We start from the raw sequence: 14,820 nt of genomic DNA on the forward strand, positions 1-14,820 counted from the left end.
TCCACATATAGAGCAGAATAATCACTGATTAGCCCTCCATTTCCTGCATCTTTATTGACTCTTCTTCTGTTTCCATTTAATACTAGACCAATGCCATGTTAGTGATATTTTTTCCTGATACAGTTTAAAAAAAGATAATAATCTGTTATTGACTTTATCTCTGCTCTGTCTTTCTCTTATTTTTCTTGCTTTTTTTCCTTAAATCTGAAATAGTGAGGACTTTTAAATCAGGCTATCCAGGATCTTGTTACCCATCTGATTGCACTAAATTATCTCTGATTCTTGCATGTGAGAAGAAAGCAAACAGTAGCTTGCATATCACATGCTGGAACTATTAATATTTAAACAGAAGAGAATATAGAATTCTGATTACAAATTGTTCTGCTTGTTGTCATCACTGGCTGAACGCAGGACCTGTTTGATGCTCCTCTTGACTTGCTTCCAGATCTGCATGGCAAATGGTTCTCATACAAAACCTTGCCTTATTTTACCTCCTTGCTAACAGGGAAGTAGTATCAACTGTGATACTTCAAATTTTCTGGACTGATAAAAGCAGGAGAAGTGCCAGTTTTACTGTCTGTGTCAAGATACGTAACAGTGAACGGGTATCACCAGGCATACTGAGATACCAGCCTAATTGTGCAGTTTCAACAAACAAACCAGAGAGACACCCAAATTACATCTTTCTACTGCCAAGTGTAATATTCACAGTTTTGCCATTAAAATCCAGTTCAGTTGAGTGCTTGCTTAATTAGTTCATGCTTTGTACAGCTCATTTTGAGAACTAAAAGGTTATTGGTTAGAAATAGAATTTTGCATTGTTTTAAAATTATTTATATGGTACATGGGCTTTTTTCTTTGTTTTGTTTTGGTTTTTTGGGGTTTTTTTTTTCACTGAGATTATACTGTCAGAATCCTTAGGAAATTGTGTAATGTTCACAGTACTTCTTGCCTTAAAAGGCAATAGGCTGTAGCAAAGATAGAAGGGTCTTTGGGTTTTCTAGGTGTAACTGAAACAGATTCCTCTCCTGTCACTTCCAACGCAAAATACATGAACCAAGATACTAAGACCTTCTGTAGGATAGTAAAACATAACAATGAACAAGCTGAAGTGGAAAAAATGGAATTAATTTAGCCAGGAAGCAGTTGATGTAAAGCAGTTTATAAGCATTTCTATGAATTAATGCTTTGCTAGCAGTGTGTAGAACATAGACTTATGAAGTGAGGGTTGCTGCTGGTAAGACTATTTGAAGTGCTGGTCACATCATCATGTAAAGAGGTGGTCTGCTTTAGATTGGAACTAAGCATGTAGTTCCTGCTATAGGGGCTCTTACTACATTGTGAAATTTTATACATATATGTATATATTGTGTTATAGATGTGATTATATGATGTATAATTATATCGTATAGTTATCTAATAGATATATTTTAAATATATATTAAAAAATACATGTGCCTGTGCATAATTACTCAAAAGTACCTTCTATTACTCACCCCAGTGATGTGAATTTCATTCAAGAAACCAGTTAAGAATAGCTGTTCTCTTTCTAAATAACTTTTATGTCCTCTCTTCAGTAGGTGTTAAATACCTCATACCTTTCTCTTATCTTAAACCTTTCTATTGTCTTATGTCCCTTTTAGGATGTTATAGTAAACTCCTAGGGTAGAAAAATAAAAAGTTTTGGTTTTAGCTTGATGTGAAAACAAAACTCTTAATGTCACAGACATAACACTTACGGCAAGGAATATTTTCACCCAAAAAGTACGAGTTGTTGTGAGTTGTGTGGCATCTGGAGGAGACCAAAGACTCATTAGTAGCCTGGATATGTGTCACTGAAGAAAAAAGGTTCAGAAATAATGCTAGTCAGGAGTATATTTAAGGAAGCCTTTTGGTTTCTTGTGGAAACATATAATCAAATGTGACATATTTTTATGGAAGTGTATAGTTTTTGAAAAAACACTATCAGAAAGGTAGGCATCAAGAATAGGCTTTCTCAAAAGTAGACACAGCCGTATTAAAACCCAAACTTCTCAGTCTAAAAATGTATGTCAATAGAATTCTATTTTGTAATAAATGTTAGAAAGATTTTGTTTTCATTCCATTGTAGAACAAAATTAATTTTAAAAGTTGTTGTAAAATGGAACAGCGCAGGAGCCAAAACTTGTCTGGTGTCATTGTTTTGATGAGAGGGTTTGACAGTAAAAACAACTTTGTCAGCCGTGCTGAATGGTCAGAATGATAGGAAGATTTAATTTTATTTTTCATTCCAGTGCAGAGCAAAACAAATACTGCAGTCTTAAATGTCGTAATAAAATGGAACAGTCAGCTTTTCTCAAGTTCTGTTGTGTGGATGCAAGTTAAGAGAATTTTGTTGCAGAAGGACTTGGCCCTTACGCTGTATGGCTATGCAGAGGATTAATGCTCAAGAAACAGTTGGGAATTGTCTTTAAATGAAGATGCCTTTTAGGGAGGTACTGGCTCAAGGGAAGCGTAAGGGACTTTAAATCCTGCAGTGAGCACTCTCTGCTCGTCTGTTTTCAGCTCTCTTTTGTTACCAAGGTCCTACCAGGTGTATTGTAGTACAGAATATAGTATGTTTTGTAAATGATCCCACTGGACGAGGTGGTACATTTACCTGAGATATTTATTGTCTTGTTCCTAAGGAGAGTTTAACTACTCTGCCTCCTGGCAGTTTACTTTAAAAGATGATAAACCTAAGTTAACAAATTTTTTCCATAACAAGTTTCACAGCTCCCATTGGTATTCAGCAATTTGTGAATATGAATGAGCCTAATGGAAGACTATCAGTGTCTATGTGTTAGCTGAGGTTAGATTTACCCCCCTTTTTATCACACAGGAGACCTTTACAAGCAATTCTGTTTGCTTGCTCTGCTGCCAACTCAATAGGGGCAATTTATGGCTGTGCCAAACTATTCCAAACAGGCACTATCACACCCCAGGCCACAAGTCTTTGGCATTTTCAGATGAACTGCAAACTTGGGTTTTCCACATTCCTCCTTGATAATATTAAAGTATTTCAAGATTTCCTAAATCTTGAAGATTTTACTAGAACTCACTGAGAAAAAGCCACACGGGCTTCTACCTGTCCTGCTTGCCTTAATTCTTACTTCATAATGCCTTTCACTGGTGGACTTCTTAGTGCTTGCTAAATTGCTTAGACAGACAATGGCCTTGCTAGCACCAGTATCCAAGACAGTAGAATATCATTGTCAAATGCCTTCTTATAACTTGGCCAAATAGAAACAAAAGAAAATGTCCTGACAAAAGAAAAGGCATTCGCCTGGGTTCGGCTGCCTTTCCAAACATGAAGATCTCACTAGTTCTGTGTTCTATATGCCAGTCCAATATGGATGTCTTAATGACCTGAGTTATCCTAGTAGCATGAGAAGTGTGTGTGATCAGGTAGATAATTCTAAGCCTCGGATAACAGCAGAGAGATTTTCATTTTAAATATAGGAAACCCATGCCACCTAAAAAGAATAAAATATTACCCAGAGTAAAGACATACCACCATGTCTCTGCATCAGCCTTTGCCATTGTCAGAGCATCTGATGCCACTGCATGATCAATAGTGACCTGTGTAGTCCTTTGAGTTATCAAATCATATGCCTTCCATTTGGGATTTATTTATTCCATGAGACTGAACTGTTCTTGCTATGAACCAGTCAGTCCTAGAAATTGCAGTTGTTTGCAATCAATTTCTAAAGTCTCTCCAGTTCAGTATCCCTTCCCACAGACCCCTTTAAGGACTTTGTGTCATGTTAAGAAGTACCAGGATTTCTAAATGCTGAAACTGTGGCAAAAAATTTTGAGCTCCTGCAGGAAAACAATCTGTGTCTTCTAATTTTCTGTTTTCTAATAATCTGAGAGGTCAGATTCTATTATTTACATGAGACAATTGAATGTGTTCATCTTTTCTTTCTGTTTCAGAATAGCAATTCTTCTTCATAATCCTAATTCTAGGATTCTAGAAGCAATACCGTCTACATGTATTATTATTTTATTACTGTTAGTTGTAATTATTTGGCCTGAACATTTGGCCTGAAACTACTGAACATTTATTTTCTAGGAAAGAAACTTGATACCTTTTGAAATTCATCTATCTATTTAAAACCTGCTTTAGAACACTGCTGAGACTTTCTAGATTACAAGGTTTCCTGCATGCATACAACTTGGTATAAAATGTACTGCTTTTTCTGTGCAGGTTTTGTTGAAATCTCTGTGTAACTAGAGTAAACAGCAATTATGTCTGTAAAAATGTCATCCTTAAATTGGTAGAGGGACCCTCTGGAGTAGCCAAGGGAAATGCTGTGACTATAATTGGTTAATTAAGGAAATAGAGTGTAAGACATTTTTCTCAAGTAGAGCAACTAATTCCAAAATCCTCTGTTGCCAAAAAAAAAAATATGCCCAGAGCGCTTTCGCAAAGCCAGACCAAGGTGGAAGGGTTCTGCCTAGGATTTTTGTGGTGCCAAGCCTACAAGGCCAATGGGACTTCCTGGCCCATGAATTCTGAGGCGGCTTAGGAGGCTCTGGCATGTAGCTAGATGGAATCTGCCAGCACAAGGGTTGATGAGACAACTTTGTTTCTTAAATCTTTTTGTTCAACTTCTGGGTTCTCTTCCTAGCCAGATGCAATGTTAGAGAAGCGTGACAAAATCATTTAGCTTTGCAACGTTCATTGTGTTGATCCAGTTGGCTGAAATGACTGGAGAAAATTTACTTCTCAGAAGCATAAAATATTCTACTCCACAATGGAAGGACTTGCTGGGCAGATTCATACCACTGAAATGTAAACACTTCAATATTTGATCATAGCAATATATCTCTTCTGAGCACAGATCACAGCAGGCTGGCCTGTCCTCTCTTTTAAAAAAGGTCTAGGTTTTGTAGGAGTTCTTTAGAAATCACTTAAATGCTATTTTAACTATCTCCCCCAAGTCAGAGTGTTAAAAGGAAACTGGTATCTGAAGGGTCACGTAAGAAAACCTTCCCTATCCATAAAACTCCTTCTTCCTGAGATAGCAATGCTACTAACTGATCTTTGGAATCACTGGATATTTGTATTGTATTTTTTCTTCCTTTAAAGCAGTCTGGTTTGTAGCAGTTAGGTGGTCAGGGAGCCATAGGAAGTACATGTCATAGATGGTGAGAGCTTTTGTATGACCTCTTTAATAGAATCATAGAATTGCCCAGGTTGGAAGGGACCTTTCAGATCATCTAGTCCAACCATCAACCTAACTCTGACAAAACCCATCACTAATCTAAACCATATTTCTAAGCGCTATGTCTACACGTCTTTTAAATACCTCCAGGGATGGTGCCTCAACCACTTCCCTTTCAGTGTAAAAATTTTTCCTAATATCCAGTCTAAACCTCCCCTGGCGCAACTTGAGGCCATTTCCTCTTGTCCTATCGCCTGTTACTTGGGAGTAGAGTCCAATCCCCATCTCTCTACAGCCTCCTTTCTCCTTTTGTAGAGAGCGATAAGGTAAGCCAAGGTGAAAAGTCATCCTAATTTTTATGTGTTTTCTTGTTTTTACTTAAGTTAGATTATTCACCTGTTTCTATTTCTACTATTTGAGTACTTGTAACACTAAGACACATACACTGTACACGTCTTAGAAAGTTCTCATTCTGCATTGATGAGATTAAACCAGTTAAGGTATGCCCTCAGATTGCACATTTTCTGTAGAAAGAGGTTTAAAGAACAGACCTTCTTGCAATGGATATTTCTAACTAGATTTCTGCTAACCAGATCAAGCTGATGTGGCAAAAACCGGGCTCACTCATATGAGTGACAACATATTTTTCTAGGGCACAAGGAGCCATTGCTGCTGCTTTGAGAAATGTTCTCACAATAGAAAGGCAGATATTTAGTACATGAACAGCATTTGTATTTGTTCAGTATTGCTCACTAGTCAAAGTGTCCTATTTTTATTTTAGTAGGTTGGTTTGAAAAGGAATCTGAGGGGCAGAAGGAGTCATCAAATCCACTTTAATAATTGTCTGCAATACGTGTTGGTACAGTCTTCATTGATTAACAAAGATGATTAATTGGCTTAGCTTAAGTTTTACGGTCTACCTTGTGGATAACAACTTCTACATGGAGCTCTGTTCAGATATGCAGTTGATTTTACTGATTTACATGAGTCCTTAAGCTCAGTTTGAATTGTGAGTCATTAATTCACCAATGAAGGATAATGATTAAGCAACTGATCTTTTGACATCATAGTTGGGAAGAGGTTCTGAGAGGAAAAATGAAATTAGGTGAATGGTCTGATAGTAGAGACTAAATTGCCTTTCAGCACGCTGCAGGTGTGATCTGAAAGAAGTTGTTTCAGTTACCTCAGTGCCTTCCTAGCATTCTTTCGAAATGATTGATTGTAGTATGCTATAGTCAATGAAATGACATCAGCAGATTCAGAAATAGTATGTGTAAAGAAGTCGTCTTTGGACACAAGAAATTTATCAGTATGACACATGCAGTTTTCCTTCTCTAGTCTGTCTTGAAAGCTGCTTGTGAGGGGATTGTGATACTGATACTGAATGGCAGATTGTAATAAGTGAAGATCACTTTTTTTTTGGGGGGGGGTATTAGCTTGCTCAGGAAGATACATTTGAACAGTAAATAATAACTTGGTTGGTACATGTCATCCATATAGCCTCTTGACTGATGACTCTCCTGCTTCAAATTGGCTTGAACTGTGTCAGCTACTAAGGGATTTGAATTAACTGAGGAGTTCTCCTACAAACTATTATGTTTCTCTTAGGAAGTGTTATGTGAGTCTGAGGTATATGTGGTGGCTTGGATTTCTTACAGTTTCAAGAACAAGAGGGAAAACAGGGCTTTAGAAAGCTCACCCTGGATATGGGAGAACTACACTATGAAATGGGCTGTCCACTGTTCATAGCAAGTGATGCTACTGCTTCCAAGCAGTGATAAAGCTGTGAAAGCTGATAATGCAATTAATCACTTCAAAAGCTTTTCTGATTATGATTTAGCAGCCACAATGGTTCTGTATATTGAAAAGGAGGCCTTTCAAAGAAAGATACCATAAAGACTCTGGCTTTAAATGTTTAAGGCGTGTCTCCTCTCTCAATGGCACTGGCAATAGTATAGTGTCACTTACAAGCACTCGTGCAGTGTTTGAATAGCTTGAAATACATGCCCTTTGCACCAGGCAGCTAAATCTCTGCATGGTTCATACTGCCACCATATGAGATCAAATACTGCATCACTGAAGCCTTTCTGCACTTCGCAAATGAGACCCCTGCTGTGCGAGGAATGCTAAGTTTCCTCTTCTTTTAAAGGAAAAGAGGCCCTACCTAACCAAGTTTGTCCATCCAAGTTTCCATGGTTTCTCACATAAGAAAAAGGTCATCACTGGCTGGCTGAAGTATAGCCAATCTGAAATGAATCCACTTCATAGTATCCCAAAAAATTTCTTCTGTACTCCTACCAAGTCTTTGTCTTCAGTGTTTGTTTTGTTTTTTTTAAATTGTGGCTCTGTGGATTCTTAACTGTTTATGCCAGGTGCCTGCATAATTCACAGGACAACAGATGAAGTAAACATGCTTAAGTGTAATAGATTTAATTTAATTTATTTACTGTGCACAGATTGATCTATGTTCTGTCTTTAAACTAGCAGTGATGAAGGAATGGTTTTTATTTACTTATGCATACAGCAGATTTTACATTGCTGTATGAAAAACTCTTTGCTTCCTTTGTATTGCCAAATGTAGTGTGCTCATTTTATCTTTGTCTTATTTGTCTGACTTCTCTCCACAGTCATGTACTGTACTCCTCTTAAATAGTTTGGTTTATACTTCTCTAATGCTTCACATAAGAAAATTTGTTCTTCCCACCCACTCAGAGTTGTCCAGCTCACTACACACCTTGGAGAAGTCTCTTCATTTCTGCATTCTCTATCTACGAAATAGGAATAGTCATGATGCATTGCTTTTGACTGGTAAAATGCTTTGAACTTCTCAGGAAGAATGGGCTGTAAAAGAGTCGAAGCGTTCCTTCCTTCTTCCATGAACAATAAATCAGGAACTGCCATTGAGCCAGGTTACTATATATACACTTTTCAGGAATCCTTCCAGAATCCCTCTGTTTCCCCTCTATTGTGTTTTTCAAGAAATGTGCAACTCATCTAGATTAGGCAATTGGGAAGCATCCCTTTCCAAAGGCTGTTAACACGACTTCTGCAAAAAAAGCTATATGAGAATTTTTCTCTCTAAGGGATAATATGATGATATTTCTACCAAAGTCTCTTTCTTTCAGAGCACAGATTTGTGCAGCTAGCTCTGGGTGACTGTTTTTTCTTGGAATAGCTAGTAGTTTCTACTGTGCCTACAGTCTGTGTGTGTTTTTAAGTCAGTTCTTAAAATATCCTTGGTTTTCTGCTGTGACTCTGAAGTCAAAGGGAGTCTTTCCAGAAGCGTTCTATGGTTGACTTGTTGAGATAGTGACCAGTAAGTAGTCTTACTCTGAATATGAAAGATGTAAAGCAGAACTGATCTGAACTATGATGTCTTTTCCTATGTTTATGTTAAGGAGATCATCAGATTTATTTGTGTTGGAGGGGCAGGATTGCTTTGGGAGGGTTTATAAATGCAAAGATCTTGGGGTTTTTGTCTCTCTATATGCAATTCGGAAAAAGTCTGAATGTTAAGAGATTTCTTTTTCTGTACCTTGCTTTCATTTGTATGAAACAATAATTCGGTATATAATAGCCTGCATTCCATTTTGGCTTTGTTTTATTCAGAGAAGCATTTTTAGTGGCTACATTTGCTTACCTAGGTTTTACTCGAGAAGTGGAAATTTTTAAGCTGGGTAAGAAGCTATGAAAGCTCAAAGCTAATGGTGGTGTTTGCATTAGACAAGACACAGTTCAGTGAGATGCAGTGTGCACCTTCATTGTCTGAATGCTAGCAAGCAAAATTGACACCATATGTGCCCAACTGTAATTGCTCCAAGAGGGGAAAAGAGAAACATGTCAGAACATTTGAGTAACACCTAATTCAGCTCATGGTTATAAATAAAGCTGATGGTTGCTTAAAAACAAAAGTAGGAAAATATTATGGTTATATTATTCCTCAACAGCGCTTCCTACATAGGTGGACTTTATTACAGAGACAACACGAGTGAAAAGAAACATATAACAACTTTTTATGGTATTTTTATGTTATTTTATTTTTTTCGCAGTAAATAAAGTGGTTATGAGGCTCCAAGGAAAACGGCCCAGATGTTAGTGAGTTGTATGAAATTTAGTGGAAACAAGCTGTAAAAAACATAGTCATAAAACAGCCTGTCAATGCCACACATCTGGACAATGCAGCTGTATGTTCCCGCTGCTGTCATCACCCTAAGAAAACTCAATAGCCTTATTTCACCCCAATTAGTCTGCATACCAACAGAATCAGAATTACACAGCGAGGGGGTGTATTTTCACCAAGACAGACCCTCTCAAATTCCCTTCAAGAAGTTTTTATCTTTCATTCAGGGCTAGTGCCTCAGACACTAGTCACTTTGTAAACAGTACTCCAAACTGTTCCCCTTGATTTGCTATCTGTTAAATGCTTTTTAATTTATTACTTTATAGTAAGTAGTTTCTTAATGTTGCTTCTTTGTTTAAAACCTAAAAAAATGACATTTTGCTGTGAGAACTGTGTGTCTGTTGACCTTTACATAAATCATAGAAGTTTTTCTCCATTCTAGTTTTATCTCATACTCTAGCAGATATAACTTCATCTGAGGTCTTAGGAACCGAAGAATAGCTATGAGTCTACTGAGATGTTTTTCTGAATGCGTGACCATTTTGACCCATGCATTGTACAATGTGAGACAGCACTTCCTCATTTCAGCATGCAAAATATGTATCAAATGCAATATTAAAACTATATAAGTAAAGTTATTTTGTTGTGGTTTTTTTTCTCTGCAGGTGATAGAAGTAGCCAAAGCTATTCTGGATAGGGGTGAAGAAATTCCTATAACACTAATTGGAAAGCTGTTGAAATTTCAACTGCTTTGTCTCAAACAGAAGGACCTTCAGAGAAGAGAAGCTGAAAAGAAGGTATGCCTTAGGGAGGATGCTCAATTAACTGTAGGAAGATACTTATATTCTTTTGCAGTTTCCATAAATTCAGTTTTCTCCTCATGCTTAACCTCCTAAATCTGTAAGTGAAGAGAAGTGGGAATAGAAATTTATCTTTTAAGTTAATTGGAATTTGGGGAAGAAGCTCTTAATTACTCAAATGCAGATAAGACGGCGGGGGGCAGTGGGGTTGGGGGGGAATATTGTGCAAGAACTCTTTGCTAGAGTAAAAACTACGTCTTAGCTGAGTCTTAAGACCAATAGAAAATAGAGCTAGAAACCGTCCTCCACTAAATATATCTTTGCTGAAGTAAAGGTAGGAGAGGTTATTACATGAGAGTTAACAAGGATAGATGCAGAGCAGCACTATGAAGAAGTTATTACCGTGAATCACCTCTCTGGAGGAAATTCGGAGAAGTTATCTATTCCATCCTCCAGCACTAAGGCAGGATAAAATTCACATAAACTATTCCTGGCAGATGTTTGTCGAACCTCTTCTTAAAACCTTCCACTGCTGTGCTTTCATTTTTCTATGTCAATCAGTATTACTACTCAACGATCTCTGCAACGTAGCCATTTGGAAAAGGTTTCTAACCTTATCAACCCTCCTCTAATTTAAATCCATTTACTGCTTCGCTTCTCACTGTATATGGGGACAACAGTTCTTGCCCTCGATTCTGCAGAGATCTATTACATATTTAGCTAAAGAGATCCAAATATATGTCATGATTTCTAGTTTTTGATTATGCTTATTCCTCTCCTCTGAACTTTCTCCAGATAGTTCATATCTTGAAGTCTGCTTCTCAGAACTGGGTACCACATTTTCCAGTGTTCCCAAAACTTGCTTCTGCATATTCTCCGAGGTTGTCACTGCTAGCTCCAAGATTGCCTCAGTCAGATTGCTTATGTGTTTGAGGAGGAATTTCACCAAGCTTCCACAGGGTCACAATCAGACCAGATCTCTACTTGCTTTCTAACATCTGTAATTAAAAAAACCCCACAACTTACTGAACAGATGGTCTTTGCTATAGTCCTTTTCTAGGAAACATTTATGCATCTGAAGACCATTATCAGAAATTCATATAATTACTGTAATAGTTTACCCTGTTAATTGATCAATAATGTAGAATCCGATGGCATGGAGACCTAAGCAGTCTATGCATGTAAGAGATGCACAAAGAAAATGGTTTCATGGTTTTTGTGTAGCTGAAAAGTCTCTAAATTTCTTTATCAATAATTCTATTTGTGGGAATAATTGGTGGTTGAAGTATAGCACACAAGTACAAGAACATTAAATGGTAGGTAATAAACTAAAGTTGTGTCCTGTTCCCATAGAAGTCAATTGCAAAACTGATTAGCAAATTATAATGTAAGCCACAGGAATATATGAAGAATCTGAGAAAAAGAAATGTGTTTTCAATCTGAAGAGAAGTTGAGAGGCTGAACCTATAGAGCAGATTTTTTTATAGTGAAGGGAGAAAAATTGGCTTTTCCCTTTCTTATCAGCATTGACTGATAGCTAAACTGTAAAACAAAAATTTGAAGTTTAAAGATTAGGCACTTCAATATTAAAATGGTGCCCTTGGATTTGATTTTTCAAGATTATTTTTGTAACTATAATTTTATTTCCCTAGAGAATTGGAGGATAGGTGATATTGAAAGTTGAAGAATCTCTGGAACGTACCATTTCTTCCCTGTTTTAGCCAAGCAATCTGGGAAAGTTGTCACCTCTTCCAGGTTATATCTGTAACAAAGCGTGACAGGCAAACACGAGAGCAGCAGCTAAAGGACAAAGACAGCGTCAAGAATTGGGAAGGCTCTTGGCCGTGACGATGCTCTGCAGTACAGAATGAGCAGAAGCTGGCTTTTAATTTAGAATTCTAACTCTAAATTGTCTGCCTTAAAATTTTTAACCCTTTCCAACTAGCTTGTACAGTACAAGTTCCATTGCCAACAACTCAGGGGTTGAAAAGAGGATTTTACTAGCAGATCAGTTCTCAGAAAGCCAACGTAAGTGTCCATTGTTTTTTAGAATAGACACCAATATAAACAAAAATAAACCATTATTTCATTAAGATCAGAAGCTTGTCATAAATTGACAGGTGTATGCATTTAAATTAATATGCAGAAGAGAAGTATCTCTGAATTAGAAAACTGTTTGAGGTAGTAATATTCTGTAACATGAAGCTTAAAATAACAAAATCACAGGGTGTAAAGCTAATGGAAGATTAGAAGCTCCACAAAAAGCTGCACCCCGTAGGGAAGGAGAAATACGACATTGAGAGGAAAAGGAAAGAGCCCTAGAAAGGGGACCTGTTACTTCCTGAGGTATTAAGGTCAACTACTGTTTTTTGTTGAAATCTTGGCAAGTTCTGCTTTTTTGAGACTTAATTATGTAAAATGATGCAGGCGCAATAGATAAAGCCAATTGCGAACTGTGTAGCGTGATGATTGTGTTATCTCTTTTGATGTGTTCATCAGCTTAGAATTCAAAACAGTACTATCAAACTCTTTGGTTTGAAATGTCCGAAGTGGAATAAATTTGAAAGAAAATAATGAAGGCATCCAAATCCTCCATTTCACAGCACTAATAGTTTTAAGAATCTCTTGAAGACATTTCTAAATTTTACAGAAATGGAATGCATGAAGAAGGGAAAAGCAGGAAAAAAAATTCTGCTTTGGTTTTGAATTTGAACTACTACAACTACTACTACAGCTGGAAAGTCTGCTTTTCCAGCTGGATCTAGGGAAAGCAACTGTATAGAGTCAACTGCCCTATTTCATTTGCATGGAGAGCTTCTCTCATTGCTTTAATAGCCTTTAAATTATCACCAGCAGAATGGTAACAGTAAGTTAAGTTAATATCGGTTTATTGTATTTAATTTAGCTTTACGATCATTTTGTCATTCTTGCATAGTAGGTATGTAGTACTGCTGCTGGGTAGAAATAAGATGGAGGCTTTCTTACTCTTACAGCACCTCGCTTTACCTTAATATATTATGGATTATTTTAATTTTAGACTGACTCTGAGCTTTCTGGATTTATAGTGTGAGGCTTTGGGATACTTAAAAAATCTTTTTTCATTCTTTCCTCTTAAATTACTGAGCAGAGCTTAATGTAGGTGTTTTTGTTTGAAAATAATGAGAATAGCTGAGTAATATCCTGTGTGAAATGAGCACAAGACTCTTGGTTCTAGTTTATGGTAGACAGATATTTACATCAAAGAAAAATAGTGCTGGTACCATTTTACACCATACTCAAGAGTGTTAACAGAGATGCTAAAGACTTAACAGAAATTTAATTTTGTCTTGCTTCCCTTCAGTCCGTGGAAGGTTAGTGGCTGATGCAAGTGCTGTAGTGGCAGTAACATAACCACAGTGATTCTTTACTCATCTCTCTACCAGTATGCATTTGATTAATTTTGTAGGTATAATGTCTACCTACCTCTCACAGTTCCTTTTTAATGTGAAGTCTTAACACTATGATTTAGTAAGAATATAATAAACTGAATGGTATGTTGAGAAGGATAAAGCAGAATGTTCAAGACAGCTTCACCACATTATAGTGGCTGAGAGGGAAAAGTATTCAAATAAAGAAACTGAGACACTAAAATTTTACAGCAGTCTGCCCTTTGTTCTGCACAAAGGCTACAATGAAAATTTAGTTTATTCATCTTGTCAGGCAGAAGAAGAGAAACAAAAGGAAAAAGATGGAGGGAAAGAGAAAGCTAAACCTCCTGGCAAGAAGGAGAACGTTCCCAGTGCCAAGACAGCTGAGAAAGAAAAGAAAGGAAAAAAGGCAGAAGTAGCACCAGTCACTGTTGAAAAGGACACCCAATTGAAGAGACGGGGAAAAGTGGAAGAAGAAGACAAATACACTGGTATGTAAAAAATGCAAATATACTCCTGATAAACTTGCTAGAGATCTTGCAATGTAGCTTCTAACTGCGTACTTTGTTTTGTTCCATGTTGAAAGATCAAGATCTATTTGGCAATATTAAAGCATTGCCACTTTGCATTTGAAGAGGGCACTGTGTTCTCCAATTGGGATAGGTCGTGAAGTTCAAGAAGTAGAATACAGATGAGGTGTATGTAGCATGTCAACATCAAAATGTTTTGGCATCTTTAAGACTAAAGAAAGTGGCTAAACAAAGCCTACAGAAAACCTTTCTTACCTAAAGATTTCAGAATAACTAAATGCATTTGTGTCAGTATCCAAAGGTGGCTTTCTCCTTGTATTATGAAGTATAGCAGAGTTCCCTACCATTGTCTGTGGATGAAGCCAGGTTCTGTACAAAGGGCAATGTGATTTCATTTGCTGTCAAAACATGTTGATAGAACTGAGACCTGAAGAAATCTACTCCAGGAATGAGATATACGAGGTAAAGAATAATATGCTAACTAGTGCTGAGAAAATCTTTATTCTTAATACATGGCATCCATGGTTACAAATTTTACTGGAACAAAAAATACTGGAGAATATGCATAGCTCTCCTCATTAGATCACAGCTATATTTAATTTGGACCATAATATGTTTGAGCTACATCAACATAAACAGGATCTTTCCTGATGGAGAAGCACTTGCTGATTTTTTGGATGCATCATGTCTACCTGCTATTCCCTAGGTGAACTGCTGCAGGCTTTCCTCATTCTTTCATCAGACCTCTGTCTGCGTCTCATTCAAGATCAATGG

General features: G+C 37.0%; 1 protein-coding gene across 1 annotated transcript in view; it reads left to right on the plus strand.

The window, feature by feature from the left end:
• SPAG17 (sperm associated antigen 17) overlaps positions 1 to 14,820 on the plus strand; it is a 108,869-nt gene that overhangs the window by 14,086 nt on the left and 79,963 nt on the right. The window contains exons 4-5 of the mRNA XM_074593394.1: positions 9,975 to 10,106; positions 13,809 to 14,007. Of these exons, the coding sequence (XP_074449495.1) occupies positions 9,975 to 10,106; positions 13,809 to 14,007 (331 nt within the window). The remainder of the gene's footprint in view (positions 1 to 9,974; positions 10,107 to 13,808; positions 14,008 to 14,820) is intronic.

The sequence above is a fragment of the Larus michahellis genome, chromosome 1 (genome assembly GCF_964199755.1).
Source record: "Larus michahellis chromosome 1, bLarMic1.1, whole genome shotgun sequence".
In the NCBI taxonomy this organism is placed as follows: domain Eukaryota; kingdom Metazoa; phylum Chordata; class Aves; order Charadriiformes; family Laridae; genus Larus; species Larus michahellis.